Source organism: Balaenoptera physalus, assembly GCF_965194825.1.
Source record: "Balaenoptera physalus genome assembly, chromosome: 11".
Classification (NCBI taxonomy): Eukaryota; Metazoa; Chordata; class Mammalia; order Artiodactyla; family Balaenopteridae; genus Balaenoptera; species Balaenoptera physalus.
The window spans coordinates 75,277,535-75,305,426 of NC_138896.1; the positions used below are offsets into that span (position 1 = coordinate 75,277,535).

General features: G+C 54.0%; 1 protein-coding gene and 1 pseudogene across 3 annotated transcripts; one reads left to right on the forward strand and one right to left on the reverse strand.

The window, feature by feature from the left end:
* TKT (transketolase) lies at positions 1-27,855 on the reverse strand. 2 transcript variants are annotated; one of them, XM_082414502.1, is made up of 14 exons: positions 27,643-27,855; positions 17,975-18,092; positions 17,033-17,146; positions 16,134-16,231; positions 11,721-11,912; positions 9,107-9,225; positions 7,441-7,634; positions 6,546-6,710; positions 5,237-5,393; positions 3,306-3,436; positions 2,615-2,698; positions 2,414-2,507; positions 990-1,112; positions 1-290 (listed from the first exon to the last, which is right to left on the reverse strand). In XM_082414502.1, exons 1-14 carry the CDS (start codon positions 27,747-27,749, stop codon positions 115-117), a joined length of 1,872 nt encoding a protein of 623 aa, XP_082270628.1. In that variant the 5' UTR covers positions 27,750-27,855; the 3' UTR covers positions 1-114. The 2 variants fall into 2 exon arrangements, with proteins under 2 accessions (XP_082270628.1, XP_082270629.1); XM_082414503.1 differs by having other exon boundaries at positions 17,975-19,388; positions 27,643-27,836.
* On the forward strand, positions 3,443-5,229 carry LOC309638480 (dihydrofolate reductase pseudogene; annotated as a pseudogene). Its single transcript has one exon. The product of its transcript is annotated as a dihydrofolate reductase pseudogene (transcript).
* Positions 27,856-27,892: the final 37 nt, after the last annotated feature.

Consider the following 27,892-nt stretch of genomic DNA (forward strand, 5'->3'; position numbering starts at 1 on the left):
TTCATTGTTCTCAAAACGTATATTTATGACTCCTCTCGGTACATCTTTGAGCACCTCTGCCAGGATCTCAGGAATGTGTAGAACTCACTCCCACGCTGTACCCCATGCCCCCCACTAGGCTTTGGTGACCAGGCCCCGCACGGCTTGCGCGATGGCGTCCTTGTCAATGCCGAACATCTTGAGCAGCTCTGCTGGTTTCCCACTTCTTGGCACCTGGCTGACAGCCAGGCGAGTGACAGTGACGCCAGGCTCGCCCACTACTGCAGAGGCCACTGCCTCACCTATGCCACCTGGACAAAGGAAAAGAGGTGAGTCAGGTGATGCAGCCTCAGGTGAGCAGTGGGTGGGTCCCCAGAGCCCCTAGCTGCGCCCCCGGGTCCTGAATCAGTCTGAGTTTATTCCCTTTCCCAAGGATGGGGGGATGGCATATATACCAACCACCCTGCCCCACGCCAGCAGCCAGAGCAGACATCACCAATCACAGTACTTATTTTTTTCATAAGCCCAAATATGGCCTCTGAATCATATTTAACACCATCCTCTGGGCAGCTGTCATCAACCGACACCTGCACTTGATCTCAGGGTCTAAGCCCGTCTATTCCCCTGAGGCCTCCCTTGGAGGAGAGAGTAGTGTGTATTTGTAGAGGATGGCTTTGTGAAAAACTCATAAAAGCCAGAAATTTGTGTCGCTTTCCCAGTTTGATTCTGCACAACAGCCTTAACTTTCAGGTACTTCAGGGACATGACCACTGTGTGCTCTTAGCACGGCTGGAACCCTCTCAGGCTTCCTGAGTCAGGCAGGGATCCAAGGAGCCATTCCAGCCATCGAGTTCAAGGGTCCCCAGGCCAAGCCTGAGGTCTGTTAAGAGGCCAAGTCCCAGCTGCTCTGGGTTTCCTGGGCCGCAGCTACCCTCCTGGGGCTGGGATAAAGGAGGATGTCCAGCCCTGTGCCCCAGCCCTCCCAACCCGTGTGTCCCCGGCTCTGTCACCTTCACAGTAGTGGTCCTCCACGGTGACGATCCTGCCCTTGGTAGCCCGGGCACTGTCGAGAATGAGCTTCTTGTCCAGGGGCTTGATGGTGAAAGGGTCCAACACGCGAATGTTGATCTTCTCTGTGAGGCGAGAAGAAGCGGGGTGGGCTGAGGGGAAGGAGCTGGGCGCCGTGGGTCTGCCCTCTGGGGGTCTCTGATGGGCACCCTGCGAGGGGGCCTGTCACACAGCTACCCACCCCCGATGGCTCGGCCACCGCCTCTGTTGAGCTGTGATGCCGGTGTCCTCCGCACCCACCCCTCCACCTTGGAGCCTCCCTGGCCTGACAGGAGCAGCAGGTCTCAGGCAAGAAGAGGAGCGCCTCCTCTCTCCCCTCACGCCCTGGGCTGCAGTATCTTGGCCTTTGGACCGACTGTCAGGGAAAGCCAGGGGGACGGCCGCCTCCAAGGGTCCACCCTGAGGTAAAGTGAGGGCATGTGGGGTGGTGGGGAGGGGAGCTGTGGCTGCAGGCAGGACGGTGTCAGGTCAGGAGGATGGGTCAACCCTCCCCCTGGATCTCCAGCCCGTCTCGCTCCTGCTCTGGCCCTCCCCCTAGTTCCTTAGAGCTCTGTTCCTTATGCCTGGGCCTCTTCGACACCCTCTTTGCTTATCAGTTCCTACTCACATCTGAGGTCATTTTCTTTTTTTTTTTAAATTTATTTATTTTTGACTGCATTGGGTCTTTGTTGCTGCGCATGGGCTTTCTCTAGTTGCGGTGGCTTGTCTTGTTGCAGAGCACGGGCTCTAGGCGCGTGGGCTTCAGTAGTTGTGGCACGTGGGCTCAGTAGTTGTGACTCCCAGGCTCTAGAGCACAGGCTCAGTAGTTGTGGAGCACGGGCTTAGCTGCTCTGCGGCATGTGGGATCTTCCTGCACCAGGGCTTGAACCATGTCCCCTGCACTTGCAGGTGGATTCTTAACCACTGCGCCACCAGGGAAGCCCTGAGGTCATTTTCCTAAGGACACCCATGTCCGCCCTCTCCTGGGTGCTCAGCACGGCTGAAATCTGTTGTGATTCTACTGCAGGGGAGGCTAATGCCTGTCTTCCCTACAGCTAACACTCGTGAGCTCGCAATGATAATAATAATGCCAGGTCACATTTATTAAATCCTCAGGACAGCCCCATGGGGAAGGTGATAGTACCTCCATCATGGATGGGGAAACGAGGCACAATGATGCTGAATAACATACTTAATTAGAAGCCAGCTAAGTAGATTCAGGCTCCGGGGCCTCTGATCTGGCCACCATGCTGGGCACACAGGAAGTGCTCCAAGCCTGGCTTTTAGTAATACTCTCATCATTTAATTAGATGAGATTTTTCTTCACCCAAGACCGGGTCTGCAGTTAGCACCCCATCTAAGACTTTGTGGGTCCCGCCCTCCTTACCTTTCTTTAGCAGGTCAGCAGCAGCCAAGGCCTCATGAAGGGTCACCCCAGCCCCGATCACAGTCACCTGGTCGTCCCTGCTCTTCAGGACCACCTGGGGGCAACATGGGGGCCAGTGAGGCTCAGGGACTGGTAGACTCGGGTGGGTCCTGACCTCAGGCTCGCTCTATGGGGTCTCACTGGGGCATAAACCACACTGACCTTGGCCTGTCCGATTTGGAAATCCTCATTGTTGTTGTAGATGATGGCGTTTTCTGGGCGGCTGGTTCGGATGAAGCAGATGCCCTGGAATGAAACAGAATAACTGAGGATTTCAGGACGCAGGACTTCCAACATTGAGGACTGGAGTCTTTCCTCTGCAGCACGTGCCTCTCCAAATATTCCTCCTGCGTGAGAGCCAGCCCCAAGCCCCAGATGGAAGATAACTTCTCCATCAGGTAGACTGGCCTCCAAGGACTGCATGCACCCCCTCCACCCCCCGCCCCAGAGTGCTGTGGCTCGCCCCCTGCCCTCAGAGGAACGAGAACCACGTGAGACATTCCAGTCAATGGCAGCGTGGCTCTTGTTCAGGACTCAGTTCATTCTGTCTTGGAGAATCCAACTCAGGGAGGGCAGACAGGCATCAACTGCTGGATTGGCAGGGGCTGTCAGGATGCTCAGTGGCGAAAGACAACGGTGTTCAATTAGCAATGTCTGCCACGCAGCAGGAAGGGTGGTGTGTATTTCATTTTTCCTGGTCTAACTCCTCCAAGCCACAACACCAGTGCAAGGTCAGGAGACACCACTCTGGGGCAGCAAATGACCAGCTCTGGGCCTGCATGCTGGCCTCCCTTCCTGTTCCTTTAGGGAAGCGCTAGCTGCCAGCTGAAGAAAGAACAGTCAAGTGACCCACCTTTCTATTGGCTGCTAATTCCACTGCCTTCTCCGTAGACACCCCATCGCTTGGGTAAAAGACGGTTGACGTGGGGACAGACCGAAACAGAGCCAGATCTTCCAGGGCCATCTGGGAGGGCCCATCTTCCCCTGGGGTGTGGGAAAGGATATGCTGAAGTACGACCTCATGCGTGGAATGGAATCCTGGCCCCAAACCCTGTTTCAGAAGTCCGGGGACAGAATTTCGCGCCAAGCTGGCGGGCTATCCCCGTGTTAGTGTGACATGCTAGCTCGCAAGTGTTTTCTGCCACCGTCATGGTTCATCTGCTAAACTGCATTGTCGCTGTGTCCCAGAACATGGGCATCGGCAAGAATGGGGACCTGCCCTGGCCCCCGCTCAGGTAAACAGAATTTAGTGATTATGGGTGGGAAAACCTGGATCTCCATTCCAGAGAAGAATCGACCTTTAAAGGACAGAATTAATATAGTTCTCAGTAGAGAACTCAAAGAACCTCCACAGGGAGCTCATTTTCTTGCTAAAAGTCTGGATGATGCCTTAAAACTTATTGAGCAACCAGAATTAACAAATAAAGTGGACATGGTTTGGATAGTGGAAGGCAGTTCCGTTTATAGGATATCCAGGTGTTCCTTCTGATGTCCAGGAGGAGAAAGGCATTAAGTACAAATTTGAAGTATATAAAAAGAACAATTAATGTGAAAGTGATTTCTGATCTATTTCAAGCCTCCTCCTCACCCCCCAAAAAAATTATGTATTTTTTGTTGTGGAGACTTTTGTTGACTTTAGATCTATGGATAATTATTTCTAAGGAAAGTACTTTTATTCCCCATTAATCTTAACTACACTGTATCAGATACCATTTGTGAAACACTTCCTGCTGTAACTGCCTGAATGCCCATCAAGAGTCAAGAATAGGTGACCAGCACCTGCCTAGGGTAGAATATCTACCAAGACAGCCCAAAGTGGCAGAGTCCCCTGGTAGCATGAGTTGAAACCAGAGCCTATAGAGTTAGGAGCTAGGCAGATGGGTCCAAAGGTCAGAAATGGATTATAAACAGAAGAGCTAGCATTCAGTTATTAAAATTAGATCAAAAGAGGGACTGTGAATTACTTTATATCACACTTTTGAAAAAAATTCTGTTCACTCAGACTAGGAGTCAGTAAGTTGAAAACTCCAGGATATTCCACAGAGATAGTAAAGAGGCAGGTACGAGACTACCTTTTCGGTGGTTAAAGGAGAAGGTCTGAGACCTTAGAAAACTTTGTTTCTGACCTTCAATCAGATTGCGTGGGATGTTACAACGATAGAATAAGAACTGGCTGCTCTTTACAAAAAAGAATAACCTAATATCAAGCATAATGGCTAAAATTAAAAAGTCAAAGAGGTAAAAATTAAGAATGAATATTGCTAGAAACCAAAATTAGTAAGTTAGAAACTACACAGAATTAAAAAATGAAAATTAAAACATGTTTTACCCATCACGTTAGCAAAGATTTAGATGAAGTATCCAAAAAAAATAGCATTTTCTGCCTTATAAATTGGTACAACCTTTTTAGAGTGTAAGTTAGCAATATCAATTAAAATTCAAAGTATTCTGGGTTTGAACCCAGAACTTCCACTTCTGGAAATTAATCCTGAACAAAGAAATGGACCCAAGAGTATCTGTTGCAACTTTCTTTTTCAAACTTGGAAGCAGCCCAAATGTTGATTAATAAATAACTAACCAATATGTCTATAAAATGTAAATCTGTAGCAGTTAAAAAGAATGAAGTACTGACAGAAAAATGCCAAAAATTGCTAAGTAAAAGAAGCAAATTGTGTGTAATACTCAAAATGTTTAATAAATGTTTATGTGTGGGAAAAAGCAAAAAAAAAAAAAAAAGAACTCCGGGGAGGTCACAGGCGTGAGCACGCGGCCGCAGCTCCTTACCGATGGACACACCGCAGTGCGAGCCACAGAGGTTGATGCTGCTCTCGGAGATGGCTGCCATGCGAATCTGGTCAAAGGCCCGTGTAAAGAAGGCTGCAAACGTGCTGCAGAAGGGCACCGTCCTGTCACGTGTGGCACAGCCCACGGCGATGCTCACCTGGGGGCAGAGTGGGTGGTGTCAGCCCCGAGGACGGAGAGGGTGGCCAGGGGGCCCAGGACCCCCAGGGCCCACCTCTTGGGAGGTGAGGGTTCCGTCATCCTAGTAACTGTTAATTCTCCTCCTCCCATGCAAGTGATCCTGTGCACCCACTGACTCCACAGTCTGTTTCCAAACTCCTTCAACTTGAAATAGTAATTTCACAAGTTCTCTTAAAATCACTGTCCTGGGGAACACTTTTCTAGCAACAAGCAAAGCCTTTCACAGAGCAGACTAGTAAGCTTGGGCGTGGATGGTCCATCCTTCCCAGGCCTCTGCAAGTCTCCTCCACCATCTCCCTGCCACCCCAAGGCCTCTGCAGAGACCAGCCCTCGCAACCCCTCTGTATGCCCAGAGGCCCCAGGCCCCAAATCCTGGCCCAGAAGCACTGAGTGCAGGCACTGGTTCTAAATTGGCATCACCTCCACAGCTCTGAAACCCACCAGCTGACAGGAGCCCTCCTTCCCCAGCCACCACCCTCCCCGGACCCTCCAGCTGCCAAGGCTGGAAGCCAGAGACAACTTCAGGTTGAAGAAGAACTCTGGATGCAAGAGTCAGGTGGTCTCCAGGGGGAGGAAGCTCCCAGTTCCTAGAAGCCTGCAGGCCAGACTGGGCTCCTCGGCCAGGATATTTTGAAAAACAGGACAAAACACTGTTCCTTATTTAACAACCATAGATCCTGACAAAGAGCTGTTAACCCAACTGTGTGCATGGCAGGGGTCCACAAAGTTCTCTCATCTCTGTATTCCACAGGGTGGCAAGGGCCAAAGCCTTGTGCATAAAAGGGCCCAGCGGACTTTGGCTGCTAGTTCCAGCCTCCTGGCTGTGCCTGCCCTTCCACCTGGAGGGCCCTTTACCCCCAGAGAAAGCCCATCCACCACAATGCCTGGCCTGCGCGCAGCATCCCCTGCTCAGCTCCCCCGTGTGCACTCACCCAGCCCTTGGGTGTCACAACACCCCTCTGCCACCAGTTACTTGAGGTCAAGGGTCAATGCTGAGTCCTAGCTGTTTCTAGGGCCTAGCAGGCACCTGGCAGTGCCAAACACGGCTGCTCAAGGGAACAGGAGGGGTTCAGCCCTGCCCCTGCACCTCTCAGACCCCAGCTGCACCCACCATGTTCTGCTCAGCAATGTAGCACTCGATGAAGCGGTCTGGGTGCTCCTTTCTGAAGAGTTCTGAGAAGGTGGAATTCTTGGTGTCCCCGTCCAGGGCGATGATGCGGTCGCTGGCGTGGCCCAGCTTGGCCAGGGCCTGCCCATAGGCCTTGCGGGTGGCTATCTGTAGGGAGGAGAGTGGGAAGGCTGAGCACCTCGGGGGGTATGTGGCCTGGAGCCCAGCTCAGCCTCTGGGCCATAGCTTCCACCAGGGCGGAAAAGGGTACAAACAGGAAGCCCAGCAGCATATGGCCCTGTGGAAACTTCCGTAAGGTTGCCAATAAGAACTTAAAACGATGAATGTCTTGGGTGCAGCCTCTTGTCTCCAGCCCGGCTATGAACCATCTGAGCTGGAAAAGATGTCCTAACACCCCCATTTCCCCAGCCCTGTGACAGAGGCCTGTGAACTCGCCCCACTCTGCACGAGAATACACTGAGGGCCTGGGAGTCAGAAAGCCTGACTCAGGTGACAATGATGGGTCCACAAGGGGGAGTGCCCAGAGCCGGGCAGGCCTGCCCTTTGCCTTTGCCTGGCCAGAAGTGGGGGAGTCCTGAGCGCAGGCCAAGGCCATGATGGACCGGGGCTGGGGGGGACTCATAAGCTGTCAGCTTTGATCCCAGTAGCTTGCTGTGTGACTATGGGCAAATCCTTGCCCTCTCTGAGCCTCTGCATGTAAATAATTCCAGAGCTGGCTGGCCCCATGAAAGAACTGGCAGGAGCAACATCTCAGGGTTCCTCCTGACCCCCAACTAATCTAATCTCTCTTCTCTTTCCCAGCCCCACCCCTGGGGAACCAGAGAACCGGTGCCACCCTAGCCCAACCGGTCCAGAAAAGTGAGGCCCAACTGGGTACCTTGTCCCCAACTTTGTAGCTGGGTGGGGTGGGCATTCGGATGTTGGTGATGTCCACTGAGGGGGTGTCCTCCTGCGGGGGTGTCGCCAGGATCTTCTTTTTGCTGTGGATCTGGCTGTAGATTTCCTGGATGATCTGATCAGCCATGTTTTTGGGGAGGGGCTTCCCATGCCAAGACTCCTTATCTTCTATCCCTATGGGTACAACATAGGAGGGCAGAGGAACAGGTAAGGTGAAAGCTCCCAGAGGGCCAGGAAGCTGCTCGAGGGGGCCTAACCCTCCACACGTCAAGGGCAGGCCACCATGGGGGTCAGGGAAGGAGGACCATGGTGACCAGCACTCAACTGCAGGCCCCCGTTGAGTAGCGGCCCAGTCCCCCAGGAGCTCCCAGTGGGGAGGGGGCATGTGTGGTAGATGAATGTTGCTGGCATGCCACCCCATCCCATTCCCCTTGCATCACCTCCCCACCCCAAGCCTGCACAGCGTGGGGTCTGCTGTAGAAATCACACTCAATTTGTTGAATAGGCTGGGAGAGGAAGCTGAGGCCTAGGGCAAGGGGAGCACCGCCAAGGTCACCTATGCATCAGTGAGCAGCAGACGGGGCTCTGTAAGCCCCCAGGTGCATCCCCCACCGTGGCATCTGGCTGTGTGGGGACCAGTGAGGCTTAATAACCCTCTCCTCTAAGGTCACCTCAGATGTCACCACAGCCTGGAGAAAGCCAAGGACTAACCCTCCCAAGCAGCCCCCAGGAGCTATGAGGTTTCCAGAGCCCACGTGGTGGTAACACCTGAGGGGTCAGCATCAGCAGCACTGAGGTCATGACTGTATCCCAGAGTCCTCTCCCAGAAGGTTCCAGAGCTGTACACTTCTTCCCAGATACCAGTGAATATCCTCATTTACCTCAAGTCCACACAGGCAGAGGGGGACGTGACCCCTGGTGGGCAGGGGGAGAGCCGGGCACGTGGCACAGTGAAGCCAGCCCAGAGCGGGCAGTTGGCTCTTTTAGTGCCAGACTCCCTGTATCCCTGGGCAAGTCCCTGGCCACTTCTAGCCCCATCTTCCCAGCTTTACAATGGGCAAGGGCCATCCCAGCCCCAAGCAAGGGTCTGGAGCCTGGGCCTAGGTGCTAGGGAGGGACTTATGTCTGCATGGCTCTCAGGCCAGGCACAGGAACCATCTTCCAGACCCTCCTGGGCTGCCCACCCGCACAGGCCTCTGGAATCACTTTTCCATTGCATGAGGGGTACCCCGCTTGCCTCCTAGGGAAGAATCTAGGTCTCCCCAGGCTTTCCTGGGGCTCCCTGCATCAGCCCTTCGGCTCAGGGCAGACAGCTGGAGCTGTCAAGGTCGCTCTGCAGATGCCAGGCAGGGAGTGTCCTCTCTCCTTACCCACAGTCCTTTCCAAGTCCTCCCTCTCCTCCTGCCTACACATGACCCCCAGTCGAGACCAGCCAAACCAGGGTCTAAATCCCAGCTCAGCCACACGGCCCAGCTAGTCTCCTGCTCCCCCTTCCCTGGACTGGGTGCACTCCGCTGAGGAAACAAGGGGCTGGCTCAACCCCCGACGCGGGCTCTCAGAGGCACGCCTCCTAAACCCCCCCTCTTCAGTCAGCCGCAGGGTCCAGTCCCGGGGTGGTGGGTGGAAGGAGACTCGAGCATACAGACCTGTGATGCCTCGACCCTTGAAGGTCTTGGCAATGATGGCCGTTGGCTGGTTCTTGACCTGCCCGAAGGCCTTGCACAGCTCCTCCACGCTGTGTCCATCTACGATGATGGCGTGCCAGCTGGGGACAGAAAGAGGGCGTGAGGGGCGAGGGCCCTGAGAAGGGTCCTGGGGAAAGGCTCTGCCCTCGCTCCACTGCACGGCTGTGATCTGGAAAAGAGCTGGAGGAGTTGGGGCGCCTCAAACCTGCCGGTTTCCAATTTGGGTTTAATTTTCTCTTTTCACATTGTTTTACTTCCTCTTGTTTGCCTTTGAACAGATTTTCCTCCTTTCTCCTAAGTAATGCAAAGCCTAGTTCACTTATTGTCTTTCATTCCTGAGCTATTCATTTCCTACTGAAAGCTGCTTTTAGGACAATGCACTGGGTTTGGAATCTACTACTAGATTTTTGATGAATTTTTATTTAAGGGACACATCCGATCACTCCATAGATGCTGGACGTGGTGCCGGAAACTTGTATAAAATGAGCCATGTTGAGGAAGGAGCCTTTCTCTTTCAGGCAATCCCTTTTGGGACATTTTTTGGCAGATTAATAGTAACAGAAGTAGCAGCTCACACTTACTGAGTGCCCACTCTATGTAGGCACGGGGCTGAGCACATATTAACCCATTTAAACCTGTTGTTGGGCTTCCCTGGTGGCGCAGTGGTTAAGAATCCACCTGCCGGGCTTCCCTGGTGGTGCTGTGGTTAAGAATCTGCCTGCCAATGCAGGGGGCACGGGTTCGAACCCTGGTCTGGGAAGATCCCACATGCCGCGGAGCAACTAAGCCCGTGAGCCACAACTACTGAGCCTGCGCGTCTGGAGCTTGTGCTCCGCAACAGGAGAGGCCGCGACAGTCAGAGGCCCGCGCACCGCGATGAAGAGTGGTCCCCGCTCGCCACAACTAGAGAAAGCCCTCGCACAGAAACGAAGACCCAACACAGCCAAAAAAAATTAATTAATTAATTAATTAAAAAAAAAAAAAAAAGAATCTGCCTGCCAAGGCAGGGGACACGGGTTCGAGCCCTGGTCTGGGAAGATCCCACATGCCGCAGAGCAACTAAGCCCGTGAGCCACAACTACTGAGCCTGCGCGTCTGGAGCCTGTGCTCCGCAACGCGAGAGGCCGTGACAGTCAGAGGCCCAGTGGCCCCTGCTCACCGCAACTGGAGAAAGCCCTCACACAGAAACGAAGACCCAACACAGCCAAAAATAAATAAATAAATAAATAAATTTATAAAAAAAAAAAAAAAAAAATTAAAAAAAAAAAAAAAAAAAAAAAGAATCCACCTGCCAATGCAGGGGACACGGGTTCACGCCCTGGTCCAGGAAGATCCCAAGTGCCGCGGTGCAGCTAAGCCCATGTGCCACAACTGCTGAGCCTGCACTCTAGAGCCTGCGAGCCACAACTACTGAAGCCCGCGTGCCTAGAGCCCATGCTCCCAACAAGAGAAGCCACCTCAATGAGAAGCCCGCGCACTGCAACAGAGAGTAGCCCCTGCTTGATGCAACTAGAGAAAACCCATGCGCAGCAACAAACACCCAATGTAGCCAAACATAAATAAATAAAATAAATAAATTAAAAAAAAAGAATAAAAGGCAAATTATTAAAAACAAACAAAAACCTGTTGTTGTCCCCATTTTATAGACATGTAAATTGACATACTGAAGGTGGAGTAATCTGCCCAAGGCCGCAAAGCAAGTTAAGTGATGAAGCCAGGACTTAAGGAATCTGGCTTCGTAGCCACAAGGTTATGGACACAGACCCAAGGATGCTGTCGGGGTTATACTCCAAGTCCCAGCCCGATGTGGCCTTGAGGAGGTCTGTCCCTGAGGCATGTTGTGGCTGTTTCTTCCCCTGTCCAACAGAGAATCTTTCTTCTCTTCATTTTCTCTCTATAAGGTCTCTCAGAGATAACAGCCCTATGTCTGCTGTGTGATCAGGTACTGCAACTCCAACTCGACTCTCCCTGGTCATCGGCTCATCTATGAAGGGTGGCCTTGGAGGCCCTGGACCCTCAGAGCCCAACTGCAGAACTTGTATTTGGGGTAGGGGAGGGACATCAAGGTCAGGCCCTCTCTGGCTGACACCCACCCAGATGGACCTCCCTGCTTTGTAACACGTGACTCTGAACTCACAACCATCCAAGGCTATGGGGGAAATCTGGAAACCCTATCTCCCGTTTCCCTATGAGAGGCCTGTTCCTCCTCCTGTCACAGGAGGTAACCAGTGGCCTGATGTACTGAGCGAGCCTGGTCCACACCATGCACCTCCTCCCTCCTCACCCAAGAACAAGGTGAGGATGTGTGAGATCACATTATGTGGAAGCTCTGAGAGCCATCACACCACCCAACGTGCAAGTAAAGGAACTTGCTCAGAGCTGGGCCTCAGCCCACAAATCCATGGCACTGGCCAGGGCGGCCACTTTAAGTCCAAATGCCCTGTGAGTCAGACCCTGAAGGGAGACCTTCTTTTGATGGGGCTTAACCTCTGGCTTCAGCCCCTGCATCTGCAAAGCTTCTGGCACAGAGGCCTCCTTTGCTATGAGGGTGCTCAGGCCACAGCCTCGTACGTACCCGAAGGCCTCGCAGCGCTTCTGGTAGACGTCCATCTGATGCTGCAGCGGGGTGGGGTCGCTCTGGCCCAGGCGGTTGATGTCAAGAATGGCAACGAGGTTGTCCAGCTTGTAGATGGCTGCAAAGGCCATGGCCTCCCACACGGAGCCCTCTGACAGCTCCCCGTCTCCCAGCATGCAGTAGACACGGTAGCTGCGGGGGTGCGGGGGTGGGGGGGTGGGTTAGAGACTGGCCCCCTTGCCTGGCCCACGTGCCCCTGGCCTTTCCCTCTGGGACGTGCAACAGCTGTGCCCACCCCAAGTCCACACCCAGTGAGGAAGGGGCTGTGAAGGAAGCTGTCAGGAGCTCCAGAAAGCACTACCAGCTGCCAAGAAACAGAGCTCCAGACAGCAGTCTGGAGTTGTTAGGGCGTGAAGAAAATGGTGAGGCTCACAGGGGCTAACTACTCACGCTGGCGGGAGGGCCTGGAGCCGCCCGCTGCCGGGGTGCACCCACTTCTCTCCGCCCCACCGTGAACCAGGACTGCTGCGGGAGCCCTGGGACTCACTAAGTGGGCCAGAGGGACAGAGGACCTTTCTGCTCAGAGGAGCTGGGCCAGGGAGGCCATCTGTGATGCACCCTAGAGGGAGGCTTCAGGTGAAATGAGCACTCACGAGGGGGCCTGAAGGCCGGGATCACGGTGTGGGCAGGTGCCTCAAAGGATGGGCTCCTCCCAAACTTCTGGGGCTGGTTCTTACCCAAGACTAGAGCTGGGCCTAGGCTTTCTCCACCCCAGGGGCCATCTCCTGCCCTCAACACAGGCAGCCATGACTGTTCCAAAGGCAGTGTGACACGGTAAAAAGAGCAATGAAGTTGGGATAAATTACCCAGAAACAGAACCTTCCCTGGCCGGGGAGGGTGGAGCCAAGGGGTGAGGCTGGAGGCAGGGAGACCAGTTCAGGGACCTTGACCCCAACCCCCAACCCCCCAACTCTGCTTAGCACTGAGTAACACTCTCAAAGAAGGTAAGTGCAGTCGTTATTCCAAAAAAAAACACACAGACAAGGAAACAGGCTCAAAGGTCAAGGCACTTGCCTGAAGATCATGCAGTCGGGGAGCAGCTGAGCGAGGATTCAAACACAGGCCCGACTGCCCAGCCCAGACTGTCCACTCCTTGCTGACTAGGATCGCACGCGGGGGAGGAGCAGCAGGATGCGGGGAACCCCTTTCCCCTGCCCAGCGTCCAGATGTGTGACCCCAGGGAGGGAGGCTGGTGCCTGGATGGCTCGGAGGGACACAGCCGCCCTGTTGCTGAGTGGGTCGGGCCTCCAGGCCTCCTTGCTGCAGGGCCAAGGCAGGGGAAGCTGAAGAGAGGTGGGGACGGCTGTGGTGCTGTCAGCATGACTCAGCACCCCTGCAGGCCTCCAGGTCAGGGAGGGCTCCTGCGTCCTCCCCTTGCCATGCCAGGCCCGTACCTTCCCTTCTGCGGCCTCTAGCAGGCCAGGCCACTGGTTCCCCCACAAGGAGCAGAAGGTCCCACTCACAGAGGCTTATCTGAAGCTGGGTCTTGCAGGCTGCAAGGGGGGCCCGAAGACACTGCAGGGGTGGGGTCTGGCACAGCAGCTCCCGAAAATGACCAGCCTGATGGGGCTAAGCCAGAGAAGCCTGTAGGGAACTCGACTTCCCCAAAAAGGGATTCTAGGGAAGCAGACTGGCTGCCTTCCCAACCCCACACCCACTTCCAAGGAAGCTGAACTGGGGCCAAGAGTGGAGTTCCAGCATAGCCTCAGACTCAAGTCAGGAGGGCGGCGTGGGGAGACACTGGGGGTGCTTGTGAACAGGAAAGGGGGCCCTGCAGAAGCCAGGGCTAACCCCGAGGCTGCATATTTCCTGAAGCTGTTAGATTCAGGGTAGAGCTACAAATGCCCACAGTCCTGAACTACCATGAAGAGAAGAGACCCTAACGAGAGGGCCAACATTTGCTGCAGGAGTTGGGAAACCACCTCAAATATCCAATAACAGATGACGGTCTAAACGTGTTACAGCATCCCCATAAAACAGAACAGTATCCAGTCATTAAAACTAGCTCTTGGACTTCCCTGGTGGCACAGTGGTTAAGAATCCACCTGCCAATACAGGGGACACGGGTTCCAGCCCTGGTCCAGGAAGATCCCACATGCCACAGAGCAACTAAGCCTGTGAGCCACAACTATTGAGCCTGTGCGCCACAACTACTGAGCCCACGTGCCACAATTACTGAAGCCCACGCACCTAGAGCGCGTGCTCCGCAACAAGAGAAGCCACCGCAATGAGAAGCCCATGCACCGCAACAAAGAGTAGCTCCCACTCGCCGCAACTAGAGAAAAGCCCACGCACAGCAATGAAGACCCAACACAGCCAAAAATAAATAAATTAATTAAAAAAACAACAACACTAGCTCTTGACAGTTAGGGTGTGAGAAAGTGTTCAGATTTTTCTAAAAAGAATTAGGTAAAGTTGTATAAATACTAGGATTATAAATCCATTAAGTTTCTTCTCACAATAACATGGAGGAAATAGGATACATTGTTAAGTGAGACTGATATGGGGGAGAGGTGGTTAAGAATAAGGAAGATGTTTGTTTCATTTTTTTTTTTTGGCCACACCTCACAGTATTCATTCCCTGACCAGAGATTGAACCCATGCCCCCTGCAGTAGAAGCGCAGTCTTAACCACTGGACCGCCAGGGAAATCCCTCGTTTCTTTTTAATGCATTCCTGTATTTTAGATTAGTATGTATTTTATAATCCAAAAAAAAAATTATTTAAAAGAGAAATGGGGAATTCCCTGGCGGTCCAGTGGTTATTAGGACTCAGTGCTCTTACTGCCGGGGCCCCAGGTTCGATCCCTGGTTGGGGAACTAAGATCCCATAAGCCATGTAGTGCAACCAAAAAAAAAAAAAAACAAAAGAGAAATGGAAGAGAGCCCATTGGATGTGTGCTCCCTGGTTGATGGCTGGACAGCCCTGACTGGAGGCTGGATCCAGGAACTCTGGCAGCTGGCGCAGCCTGATAATTCCCTTAACCCCTCAGCCTTAGCCAACCCTGGCCACTGAGAACCCAGCTGAACGTTTTCTCCCTACACTGGCTTTTCCCATTATGTTAGGGTCAGGAAACGATCCTTCACGAGGAATTATTTCAAGCAACTGTAGAGAATAATTAACTCACAGCTCTGGTTCTGTGCCAAATAAAATACTCTTAAACACACATCCCGTTCTTTGTGACTTTCTTCACTGCATGGTGAATCACTTCTGGGTGTAGCTGAGCCTGGCCCCAGAGCCCAGCCCGGGAGGCTATGCCGTCAGGTAACACTGGCCTGAGTCTGGAAGGCCTCACAGCCCCAGCCCACCTCCTGGAGAGCTGTCTCAGGAGCTTCCCCTGCACACAGTAGGTGCTCACTGGGGCGGAGCATCCAGTCAGGCTCCCTGTAGCCTCCTGCCGCCTGCAGGCCAGACTCCCTCGCCCTCTCCTCTGGGAAGATTCCCGCCCACAGGGCTCCCCGAGCCTGCTGTGCTTCCCTCAGGTCCCTCAGAGCAGCCTGGGGACCCTGAATATGGACCCCAGATGCACACCCTGGGTTCACATCCTGCCTCCACCATAAGGCAAACATCTTACCTCAGTTTCCCCACCTGTGAGAGGGGCAGCTGTACGCACCTTATCCCCTTATCAAGGTGAAACCCTATAAAGCACAGAGGACAGGGCCCTAAACGGTAAAGGAACGAAGAAACCACTTTGACAGCCTGCAGCCAACACTCCTCCCCTCGGCAACAGAGACCTGTCTGCAGGCTACGGTGGACGGCCTTGTAGCTGAAACCTGCCTCGAGGGGGCGCTCTCCCAAACTGCCTGGTGTTGGAGCAGCAAACCTCTCTGACCAGGCTGCTCACCCTCCACAGGCCACTCTCTCCAGGGTTCATCTCTTCCCTGGCTGACACACGGGGGTCAGGGAGGCCCAGAAACACCCCCGGAACACCCCATTTTCTCCTTTCCCGAGGTAAAAGCGAGTGGCTCGGGCCTGGGTTCTCGGCACCTAGTCAGGCATTGAGAGGTGGGCCCACCTAACACTTCCAGGGTCCAGGTGCCAGGCTTGGGGGCAGCACGGACTCATGAGCCAAAGCGCTCTGGCCAAAGAGCACGTGGCCCTGGACGCAAGCCTGGCCCTACCAGTCACGATCCAGGGACTCTGGGCAGGTCCCTTCACTCCTTTGAGCCTATTTCCTCATCTGAAAAGGGAGCTGGTCCTGGTACCAGCCTCACGCCACACATGCACGGTTAGTTACTCAGTTCCTACTCCGCCCTGGGCAGGCAAGGAGGTGCCTGGGGGCATCGAGTAAAGCTGGGCCACCAGGACCCCTCCCAAAACCATCGTGGGTGGGGGTGGGGAGTGGGAGTGTCACCTGGCTTTGTCGAAGTACTTGCCGGTGTAGGCCATCCCGCAAGCGGCCCCAAGGCCTTGGCCCAGGGAGCCCGTGGCCACGTCGGTGAAAGCTTGCTTCTGTCATGACAGAGGGCTACAGTTACCACAGGCAATGTTTCCCAGAAGTGCCTCCCAGGATTCTAGCCCTGTGACCTTGCAAGCCTCGAAGCCACACCCCACCCATACCCAAGGTGCAGGCAGGTCTGCAGAAGGCAGAGTGTGACTTCTCATTATTCCCCTACAGCAGTAATTGTGGCTGTGGTTCAAATACCAGCTCGGCCCATGGGGAGCTGGGTGACCTCAGGCCACGGACTGAATCTCTTTGGGCCTCGGTTCCCTCATCTGTAAACAGAGCCCACATTATTCACCTCACACAGTGGCTGGGAGAATTCATGACAAAACTGAATTATTTGGCCCTAGTGGGTGCCCAGATGGGGCGTCACAGTTTCCATGGTAACCCCATGAACTCCAAATGTTTGCAGCGCCCTGAGGAGCACACCGGGCCCCTTCCGTGGGTGTCACCAGCATCCTGCTGCAACCCCCTTAGAGAATCCCTGGTGAACCTCTTCTCCCAAGCTGTGTCTAAGTGGCCAGAGAGGCCCAGCAGGGAAGGGAAGCCGGTGTTTGGTGCCTGGGGAGAGGCCCTTCCGCAGTTGACCCAGAGTGCCCTGGGCTGGGGCCTTAAAGGTCTCACGCTTCAGCACAAGCTTGGGGTAAACAGCGTGCCCCCAAATACCTGCTTCTTCCTCACTTTAATGCCCTCCTCTGCCCTCCAACTCCCTCGGCTCTTCAGTGGGTGCCCTGCCCCCTTCCCGCATGCCTTGAGAAACAGGAAGTGGAAGCAGAGGCCTGGAGAGGCTCCCAGTGGGGTGCACTTACCGGGACAGGGTGCCCGTCCAAGTCAGAGCTGATCTTCCTCAGGTTCAGCAGCTCTGCCTCGGGCAGGAAGCCGGCTTCAGCCCAGACGGCATACAGGATGGGCGCTGCGTGGCCCTGCAGGGGATGGACGGTGGGGGGATGGGTTAGAGGAGGCGCTGTTCCCGCCACGCCCCGAAACCCGGGGCCTGGCCGAACCGAACCTGCCGGCCCGGGTATCCCTTTCAGGAAAGGAAGCAAGTGAAGGCTACCTCCCCTCCTGTCATCCCTCTCCAGCCCAAGGTTCCCATAGCCAAGGCCGAGCAGGCCCTAGGACAGGTGCAGGGGGAGCGCAGCTGTGAGGCCCGAGGCCAAAACCCCAGCAGGCAGCCGGCCGCCCTAATCCCTGGGTTCTGGCATGTGAGCGGACTTGGACAGACTTCTAAGCTCTCATGCCTACCCCGAGAGACCAGAGGCCATGGAGCCAGGCCTGGGTACAGGTGGATTTCGGGGGTTCACGGCATAGTTTGTGGCTATGGTTCTCAAGCGGGGCGGCGGGGGGAGGTGGTCAGTGCCGGTCAGTGCGCCCCATCCCAAACCCTACTGCAGGGCATCACCACTCTTGAGAGAGCGAGCGTGGCCTGGGTACTGGCACAGCAGAGACGCGTGCAGAAAGCCACAAAGCTATACCCCAGACCTGGACTCCAGTCCTGCCTGTCAACACCACACATGGGTGGAACACCCAGATCATTTCCATTATCCCCTACTAGTTCGGCTGTTTATTCCTTAGCTTGGGGTTAAGTTTACCAGCCGGGTCAGCACAGAGCAAGACACCGAGGGAGGGGCCGGGCGGAGCAGGGGGAGAAGAGTGGTGGGGGCTGGGTTCACACCAGGGAGGTAGGTCCCCTTCTCACCATTTCAGGGCCCACCCAGCCCCAGGTGAAGGACAGAGGGCTGGCCTCCTACCTTGGAGAGCACAAAGCGGTCGTTGTGAGGGTTCTGGGGATCCATGGCCTTGTAGCGCATGGTGTGGAAGAAGAGGACAGCCATGATCTCGGCGGCGCTGCAGCATGACGTGGGGTGGCTGTGGCCCAGGAGAGAGACGGACGCATGCATCACAGCCCTGAACCCCTGATCTACAGGGCTTATCCCACGCCCACAGACAGGGACCTGGGGGTGCAGGTCCCAAGGAGTCACGGGCTTGGCTTGTCAGAGACACGTGCTCCTCCCTCCTGGGAGGGTTACATGGGGTCTCAAGGAGGCACTGCTGGCAGCATGGGGGTTGCACCCTCCCAGGGGCCAACAGTCTGGACCCTCAGAGTCACGGTAATTGAAGAATTCTGGGGCTGGACTACAGTAAGAAAGGAGGAGGGGTCCAGGAGACTGCGGTGGCCCCTCTATGAACAGTTAGCTAAGTCCCAGTGGGACTGCCCAGGACTCTGCCCACTTGTCAGGGCAACTTGGCCTCCCAGGCCCCCAGGGGTGCTGGGCCTCCTACGGCCCTGGGCAGGGGCTAACGGACGAAGGCTCCCAGCAGCCTCCACCCACAGTGTTGGTAGTCTGAAAGCTGGGCCTTCGGGCTCTCCAAGAGTATCACTGGGCTACTTGGCAGGCCTTTAATGGGCATTCTGAGGGCTGGCAGAGCCACCAGAAACCATGTTTTTGCACAGAATTTAAAAGGCAAAGCAATCTCTTACCTTCTACAGAGGCTACAATCCTGGAAAAAATAAAAATTCCTTCTGCCTGAGACAGGGCTGGGCTGGGGCTGACAGCAGCAAGCGCCTGCCCTTCCAGGCCTGGAGCAGTGGGGTCAACGGGTCTCCCTTTTTTGGGCTCTTGTTCTATTTGTTGCACAGTTATTTGAATGGCTACTGGGCAAAGGACTTAACCAGAGAAAAGTACAAGGATTTTGTCTTAGAGATGTGACTTATTCAGGTTTCTTAGGACTCACTTGATGGATTCAGCCTCAGCCCCAGCCCCCAGGAGTGGAGACTGGGGTTCCCGGCAGGACATGCTGTGATTCCTGAAGCCCTGCGGTCCGCAGTTTGATTACAATGTCAGCCTCAGGGCACGTGCCTCCCAGCCGCTCCCTCCATGCAGCTCAGCGCAGCCTTCTGCTGCTGCTCTGAGGCCCTTCACACTAAAACATGCCCACTGCCAAACTCAAGGGCACATGCACCACCTGGAGTTCACGTGGGCCTCCCTCCTCCCTGCCAGCCGGCTCCCGCCACGGGTTAGGGGTGAGTCACTCCCAGAGCAGACACATTAGTAGAGAAATCCGGAACTGTCCATGCTGGTTTAGTACCCACATCCCCAGCACACAATCGTCTTATACTTAACCATTTCTACGAACTCCTGGTCATGGGGAAAGACACTAGACCTGAAAGAGGGAGGTGAGGAAATGTGAACGAGAAACCTTTCCCTGCCTGGCAGGAACCCAACTCCCGTGTCCCTAGCGCAAAATTCAGCTGGGGGACACCCCAGTCGACACCAGCCAGGCTGACCTCCTGCCCTTCCCCTCCTAGGGCAGCTTCATCCCTGAGGAACCCTCTTTCAAAAGTCATGACCCTGTTAGGAGAACAGTGGGGGAAGGATGGGGGTTGAGAGCAGGCCAAACTGCTCCAAGAGAAAGAAGGCAGACACGGACAGGAGCTTGGCCTGCCCTGCCCCCCTGGCGGTTCCCAGGAAGGGGCTTCAGGGAGAAAGGGCTGTGACACAAGCACTTTCTGCACATGATGGAAGTGTGCCTGACCCAGGCAAAGCTGACGTGGTGGGAGGGAGGTCACCCATGAAGAGACACCAGAAGTTGAAAAGTAGCTGATTTTAACCCTTCCTTGCGAGACCCATGGAGGTTGAGCCTATATTTCCTCCAAATACTGCATCCCGGACACACTACTGGCCCTACCTTCATACCTGCCAAATAAAAACATACAGAATAAGGGATCCCTGGGGGCCAGGTGTCTGCTCCACCCCACCCCAGAGCTTTCAGGGAACTCCCTCTGAGAGGTGTCCCAGGGTGGGGATATGGGCCACACAGGCTGTGACTTTAGCACTTGCTTCACCTCCCCGAGGCTCAGCTTCCTCACTTGTAAATGGGGTGCTGTGTGGGGATGGCGGGGGGTCCCTAAGACAATGAACTCAAAGTGCCCAGGTTACCATCAGCCACCATTTGCTGGAAGACCAGATGCCACACTTCTCAGTGCCTCCAACTCCTCATCTCCAGGCTGGGACCGCGACCCTCTGCGGACCACGGGGCAGGCAGGAGGGAAGAAATGAGCTGAGGATTGAGATGGGGCTCTGCAAACCATAAACTGCTGAACACACGGGAGACAGTTACTTTTAGGTGCAAATTACTAGAGGAACTTCAGTGTACAGAGTCTGTGGTCTGAGGGCCTGAGATTCTCCTGTAACCCCAGCCTGCCCTGGGGGGACAACTGTGGGCGGGGGCCTACCCCAAGGTGCTGTACAGGACAAACCCATGAATGTAAACTGGCAAGAGGCAGGGAGGGGTGTGGGCAAGGTGGGAGGCTGCAGGGAATTTTATCCACTATGCAACTCTTTGTGATGCATGGGGATTATAAGTTTGTTCCAAAACCTGTCCACTTACTCCTAATTAGTTCAATCTATGAAGGTGGTGCTGAGGCCTTAGAGCTGGGCCTAGGTAAGTCTCCCAAAGGCCCCCCACCTCTGGGAGGACATTCTTCCAGATGTCTCCACCACCACCCTTCCCTTCAGCATTCACTCTGCTTGCTCACAGATTTCCCTGCAGAAAAAGTGCAGAGAAGATCCCTCACCCCCTGGCTGGGCTCTTCTCCATTATCAACAGATAATGCTGCCAGCTGCTGGAAGATGGCCCTTCTCCCACCCTACACATGTCATACACATGCCTCAAGGCCTCAGAAAATGAACCAGGGAGGTGAGCACTACAACAGCCTCTCCAATGCTTAAAAATACAAAGAAAAATAATCTGTTATGAAGAAGAAATAAGTACCCGAAGGAAAAAGTAAGAAATATGAGTTGAAAACCAACAGTTAAGGTCCAACCTAAAAAGTTAAAAAATACAGTGAGCTCAAAGACAGTAGAAAGATAAAAAATGGAAATTTATGAAATAGGAAGCAAATGTACAATTTTTAAAAATCGAAGTCAAGAGTTAGCTCTTCAAAAAGGAAAAAAAAGGGACTTCTCTGGTGGCGCAGTGGTTAAGAATCTGCCTGCCAATGCAGGGGACACGGGTTCGAGCAGATCCCACATGCCACAGAGCAGCTAAGCCTGTGCACCACAACTGCTGAGCCTGCGCTCAAGAGCCCGTGAGCCACAACTACTGAGCCCGTGAGCCCCAGAGCCCGTGCTCCGCAACAAGAGAAGCCACCGCAGTGAGAAGCCCGTGCACCACAACGAAGAGTAGCCCCCGCTCGCCACAACAAGAGAAAGCCCGCGCACAGCAACGAAGACCCAACGCAGCCATAAAGAAATAAAGAGGATATTTAATGACAATATATTCCTATAATGGAATACTATGCAGCAACCTCAACAAGATCTCACAAATACGACACGTGAACAAAGCACACTGCTGACAGATCTCTACAGCAGGGAAGACCATACTGTTTATGAATTTATACAAATGTTATAAGACTATAAGGAAAACAATAAAATGCAAAACTCAGTGTATAGTTCTTTCTAGGGGAAACCTTCCTTATCTGAGGAGGGAGAGACACCCAGCAGGTTCTAAAGCACTATTAACGTCCTAGTTCTTAAGCCTGGAGGTAGGTACACCCAGGTTCGTTATTTATAACATGTACATCATTTATATTCTTTTTTAGGTATATATTAAAAAAAAAAATACTCAGGGGACTTCCCTGGTGGCATTCTTAACTAGTGGTTAAGAATCCGCCTGCCAATGCCGGGGGCACGGGTTCGATCCCTGGTCTGGGAAGATCCCACATACCGCGGAGCGACTAAGCCCGTGCGCCACAACTACTGAGCCTGTGCTCTGGAGCCTTCGAGCCACAGCTACTGAAGCCCGCGCGCCTAGCCCGTTCTCTGCAACAAGAGAAGCCACCACAATGAGAAGCCCACGCACCACAACAAAGAGTAGCCCCCGCTCACCGCAACTAGAGAAAGCCCGCGTGCAGCAATGAAGACCCAACGGAGCCAAAAATAAATAAATAAAATAAATAAATTTATATATTTTAAAAAAACATTAAAAAAGAAAATACTCAGGCAAGAGAATCTCAGGATGCCAGGACAGAAGCCATCCTTGTTCCTCCTGTTCCTAGAACCACCTGGGCTGACTCCCGCCTGGAAAGACTGCCTCCACACCTCAGACTGTGAAGAAACAGAGCTATGCCCCACACGACTCCCTCCGAGAAGCCCTCCCTGACCACACTATCTAAAATACCTTCTTCAAGACTTCCCTGGCGGTCCACCAGTTAAGACTCCACGCTTCCACTGCAGTGGGCTTGCGTTCAATCCTTGGTCGGGGAACTCAGATCTCGCATATCGCGTTAAAAAAAAACAACACAAAAAACCTTTCCCCTCACTCACTTGCCGCCAACTGACATTGTATGTGGCTATTTGTTGCCTGTCTATCCGAGGTGCAACTCCAGCTCCAGGAGGGCAGGGAGTTTGAGTCTTTTCACTGTTGTAGCCTCGGGCCTGAAGAGCATCTGGAACGAAGCGTGCACAAATAAATGATGTATCCTGGCTCCAAGACTCTAGGGATGTGACCTCTCTGAGCCTCAGCTTCCTTTTTGTAAAATGGAGACAGTAGCAGAATCTGACTGAATGAGGTAGTATTTGTGTGTAAAGAGCTTAACACAGTGCATAGGGAAACGGCAATTGCTCAGTAAATATCAGCTCTAAAAACACCAGATATGAAGTCGAACCTCCTTCTCATTTTGAGGATGGGACCACTAAGGTCCACAGAAGGGGGAAGTACCTTGCCCAAGGTCACACAGCCTACCATCAGAAGAGCTAGGAGAAAAGCAAAACGCTAAGAGAAAGTGAAGAATGGATAAACAAAATGTAGTATATCCAAACAATGGACTATTCAGCAATAAAAGGAAATGAAGTACTAATTCATGCTACAACATAATGACCTTCCAAATATTGTGCTAAGTGAAAAAAGCCAGACCCCCAAAGACCTCATTCTGTAGGATTCCATTTATATGAAATATCCAGAAGAGTTAAAATGGGAAGTGGTAAATTCACTAAAACTTACTGTAAATCACTGTCAATATACTAAATTTACTAAAAGCCACTGGACCATACACTAAGAATGTTATCATATGAAAATTATACCTCACTAGAGCTATAAAAGGATGATTTTTAAAAGGAAGAAGGTGCTCAGAGCCCAGTAGAGGAAGTACTTGAGCAGCCACACTCCCTTACCCAGTTGTGCAGCCCTCAGAGATTACAGCCAGGCCATGGGTGAGACTGACTTCTGAACAAGAAGGCCACACAGTGCAGGCCCCCGCCAGCTAGACCCACATGCTGGGGCAATCGCCAGCTCCCACCAGCCCACCCCATGGAGTGGACTTCACCTCACTGTTCAGGGCAGGAGCACAGAGTCTGCCTAAGGACCCAGCGTCCAGGGCTGGTAGCTGTAGTCTGTGGCAATAAAGGAGTTCCTGATTTTGTGAGACTGGGCTCTAGTGACAACAGGCCTCTACCTAAAGAGGCAAAATCAAGGGGAGTCAGAGCTGGTGGTCCAGGGGCCACAGTGTGATCAGCTCATGGGAAGACAGGAGAACACCTCAGACCCTAGCCAGGTGGCTGCACCAGGTTCCCAGCTTCAGGAAGCACTGCCCATCAGCCCTGCTGAGTTCAGAGGCAAAGAACAGAGTCATTGCAGGACAGCCGGGTGTCCTCACACAGAGTTGGGAAATGCTGCTGCTGGGGTAATCTCAACGGGCTTGCTCTTGCCTCAGTCAGGGCCAAGCTGGGGTGAAGACAGCCCGAATGGAGAAGCAGGCCCAGGCAGCAGTTTTCTGCCCAGAGAGGCTGGGCCAACAGGGGCCCTCTGAGCACTCAAAGCCTCTCTAAGCACCAGAGCTGGGTAGCAGGGAGGGATGTACTTCCAGCCACTTCAAGGTCACGTGGACCCCCAGGACATGAAACCCACAACAGGAGGCGGCAGGACCCCAGAGCTTGCTCCTTCTGGTCCCCCAGCCCCACCCCAGAGAAACCCAGTTCAAAAACAACCTATCTGTGAACTTCTCTTTTAGAGATAGGGAAACTGAGGCCCTGGGATGGGAAGGGTCTTTCTGACAAGGGCACAGCCAGTCGGAACACAGCCAGGGTTAGATTCGTCTCCCTGTGCCCACCAGCCAGGCCTGGCCAGACCTTATGTTCCTGAGTATCCACCCCAACACTGTGGGTCAGAGCCCCGGGGACTTCTAAGCACAGCCCGCGCCTCCAGAGCCGGGCCTGACTCTGATGGCGTCCTCAGATGACACTCAGCATTGTTTGGATAACGCCAGTCTAGCCCGCTTGCTGAGAACTAAGAAATCTCCACTATGAGCCTCAGCAGTAAGGGCCCCTCTGACAAGGCCATCAAGTCTCATCTTTTAAAGCCTGGATGAGCTGGACCCTTGCCACGGCTGCCACAGCTCCCCCAGCACGCGGAGGGAGGGGCAGGTGACCTGGAGAAGCTGTGGGTGCTGCCACAAGGAGCCCTCTGTGCTGGCTCTGTCCCTCAGCTCCCTGGACACAGAGGCCAGTGTCCTCACTTCCCGGGCCTGGTGAGGTCCACTGTCACTTGGTCAGTGATGGCACAGGAAGGGGAAAGCTACCAAGATATCAGGACTTCACCGAATCCTGAACACCACGGCCTGGTCCTCACTGATCCAATGTCAGTCCAGCCTCCACAGTGACCATGAAAAGACTTTGGCCAAAGTGCTGTTTCACCACTGGGGGTGTAAGCTCCCCCAGAAAGGAGACAACCTGACAGGATGGTCACTTTGGCCATGACTGCACAGAGCCAGGGCCTCAAAGCTGAGCCTTCACCTGATGGACCGCACCCATTGCTGTGAGGGAATAGTCGGCCTCAAAACATACATCCGGAGACCTGTTGAAGTCTTCCTTTACTGGTTTTTTTTGTGTGTGTGCACACAGAGCTCTTGGCACATGCCTTTCAAAATCTCTTGTGACAGAGGTAGTATTAGTAATGTTACTTCCTTCTGAAAAGTTAAGTTTTTTCTAAGTATTTCTTTTTTTTTTTTTTTTGGCCTTGCGGCAAGTTTTTTTCTAAGTATTTCTTTCCTTCATTTTTTACGCATGCTTAAAACGAACAGGAATCACTGTATCTTGCACTTTTTCTTCTTGTAAATGGACACTTTGAGTTCAGTGAGTTCCTCCCTAAGGCATTACAACAGTAAACCTGGGTGTAACTTAGTTGCCAAATCCAGTATCTTTTCCCCATAGAAATCAGAGTTTAACTATCTAACAAAGACCCAGGAGACCTATTGGACACCCTCTTCCTTTGGGAGCCCCCCTCCCCCAGCTGTCAATGTTATTTCATTTCTCTCCAAGTGCCTTCAAACTGACTGAGATCCCCTATCACTGTGCCTTATCCTCCCCTTTCTAGTTTCTCTCCATTTTCTGGCCTGGTGCTGCCTGCCCGCCCAAGAACTCTTCCTGGTTAACGTGAGCCCCTCACTGGACAGCATGGAACGGCGACCAATGACCAGCTTGGGCAAGTCACTTAACACACTAGCCTCACTTTCCTCATGTATAAAATGTGATATGACAGCATCTGTCTCATAGGGTTATTCTCAGAATCCATAAGATAATATTAGCAATAAAGGATGCTCTGTGTCACACCAGGGATACTTACTGACCACTCAGGAACCCTGTAATTGTCTATAGGTTTTATCTAGACCTGTAAGATGCTCAGAAGTGTAACACTATTTTGTGTCCCTCCAGCTAGACCGCCAGGAATCTGGCTAGAGAGCTCCTAGCATACAGCAGGGCTCAACAAGGTTCTGCAGGGCAAATGATCCCCTGAAGTGGTCAAGGGAAGGGGATCCAGTAGTACTCACCAAGCAATATAGGTGTGCAGACCTACTGTGTGCCAGGCGGGGGAGAGGGCACCAAGAGTAAGCCAGATCCCTGCCTGGCCAAGGGATACCCTGCATGACTGGGTATCAGTGTATCTCCACTGATATAAACCCAGTGGAGATAAAGGGTCCAAAGAGTGCATGGTGGGTGGGGTGGGAGAGGTGGGATGCGAGGGCAATGGCCTCCCAGGAGAGGTCTAATCCTTTCTGAGAAATGGGTGTCTTAAAGGCACACAGGGTGAGTGGCTACCTGCCCTGCTGGTCAACAGGTTGACTCATTAAAAGCATATCCTGTATGAAATCAGCCAGAAGCTAGAATCTTGTCTTTGTTCTAAAGAGAAGACTTGGCTGGGAAGGTTCCTGGAAACCATCCCCCACCCAGACTTCAAAATCATTTCATGAACCCATGACATGCTGTCTGGGCAGCCTCATGCCCCGCTCCAAAGGGCTGGAATCCTCAAAACTACTCAGTGTGTAGGCGCTACTATTGTTCCCATTTTACAGAGGGGGAAACAGGCTCTGAAGTGACTCACTAGCTGATCCTCTCAACTACCCCACCTGATGCCTCCAGCTGCACAGTGGCCAGTTATCATTACTGTCCCTTGCAACTGGCCATCTTCAGAGAAGGCTCCCTGGGATGGGCAACAGCCTTTCTCCATCTTCTGAGCCATTGGGGCTGGCGGGAAAGAACGTTGGGAGATGGGCCTCTGACTTGAGCAAAGTGCACCTGGAGGCTGGCCCTGCATGTTCACCCCAGGGCCCTGGGGCTTGGTTCTTGGTTCTCTTAACCTTCCAAGTCTCCCCTCCTCCACCCCATCCCCTCCTCCTGCCCCCACCCCAGAGGAGCTCTTAGACCTTCCCTTCACAAGGGATGCCAGGGTTCTGCATCCACGTGGCCACCTTCCTCCTCGCTCCCCACTCCTACTCCCCTGGAGTCTCAGCACCCCTGCTCCAGAGCCAAGGGTGGCAGGAATGTGACTCTGAACAGGAATGTGAGGTGGAGGAGGGGACGGGTAGTTTGAGGTAGGGACAAGGCCGGGGCCCCAGGCTCCTCTGCAAGATGAGGGGTTAAAACAGGCGCTCTCGAGTTGGGCAGCATGGGTTCAAATTCCAGCTCTCGCCGCGTGTGACCTCGGGCAACTCACAAATTCGGAGCTTCAGTTTCCTCACGTGTGGGTGCAACGTTACCAGTTACCAGGGTGGAAAGCGTCCAGGGGCCGCGCGTGCCGAGGGCACGGTACAGGGCTTGTCTCTCGGCGAGTGGGCACTAATGGTGGCCTTCCCGGCACGGCCGGCGAGGGGCCTCCGCAGTGCGGAGCCGCGTCCCCTGCGCCTTAGAGCAGCGGGGAATGAGGGGCCGAGCCGGCCTGAGGCCTGCTGGGAGCCGGGCCCCAGCCGGCGGAAGCCGGGCCGAGCGCGGGCGCGGCGGAAGGCTCCTCCGGCGCTGACCTGCGAGGCGCGCGCTCCGCCATCTGACCGCGCCCCCGGCCGCCTCCCTCGTGGTGGCACCGTGCAGCGCGACATGGAGCCGGCGTGCCCGCGGCCCCGGCGCCCTCGCCCTGCGCCCCCACTCACCCCGAGCCGGCCGCCGTGGTGGCCTGGATGGAACTGATGCGCAGGCGGTTGGCCGTGTCCTTCAGGGCCTGCAGCTTCTGCTGGTCTGGCTTATGGTAGGCCTCCATGGCGCGGCCGGGCGAACGGGCGGGTGGGGAGGCCGAGGACGCGGAGACGCAGCGCAGCGTAGCCGCAGGCAACTGCTAAGGCCAGACACCGCGCGGGGGCGCGTTAAGAGTCCCGGGAGCCGCCCGCGGGGGCGGGGCGCCGG

Bases quoted from the DNA above. Each gene is read 5' to 3' on its own strand.
- TKT (XM_082414502.1), bottom strand. From the start codon at position 27,749: ATGGAGGCCTACCATAAGCCAGACCAGCAGAAGCTGCAGGCCCTGAAG. The intron at 18,093-27,642 runs GTGAGTGGGGGC...CCTGGGCCACAG, and splicing joins ACCACGGCGGCCGGCTCGGG to CCACCCCACGTCATGCTGCA. The intron at 17,147-17,974 runs GTAGGAGGCCAG...CATCCCCTGCAG, and splicing joins ACCGCTTTGTGCTCTCCAAG to GGCCACGCAGCGCCCATCCT.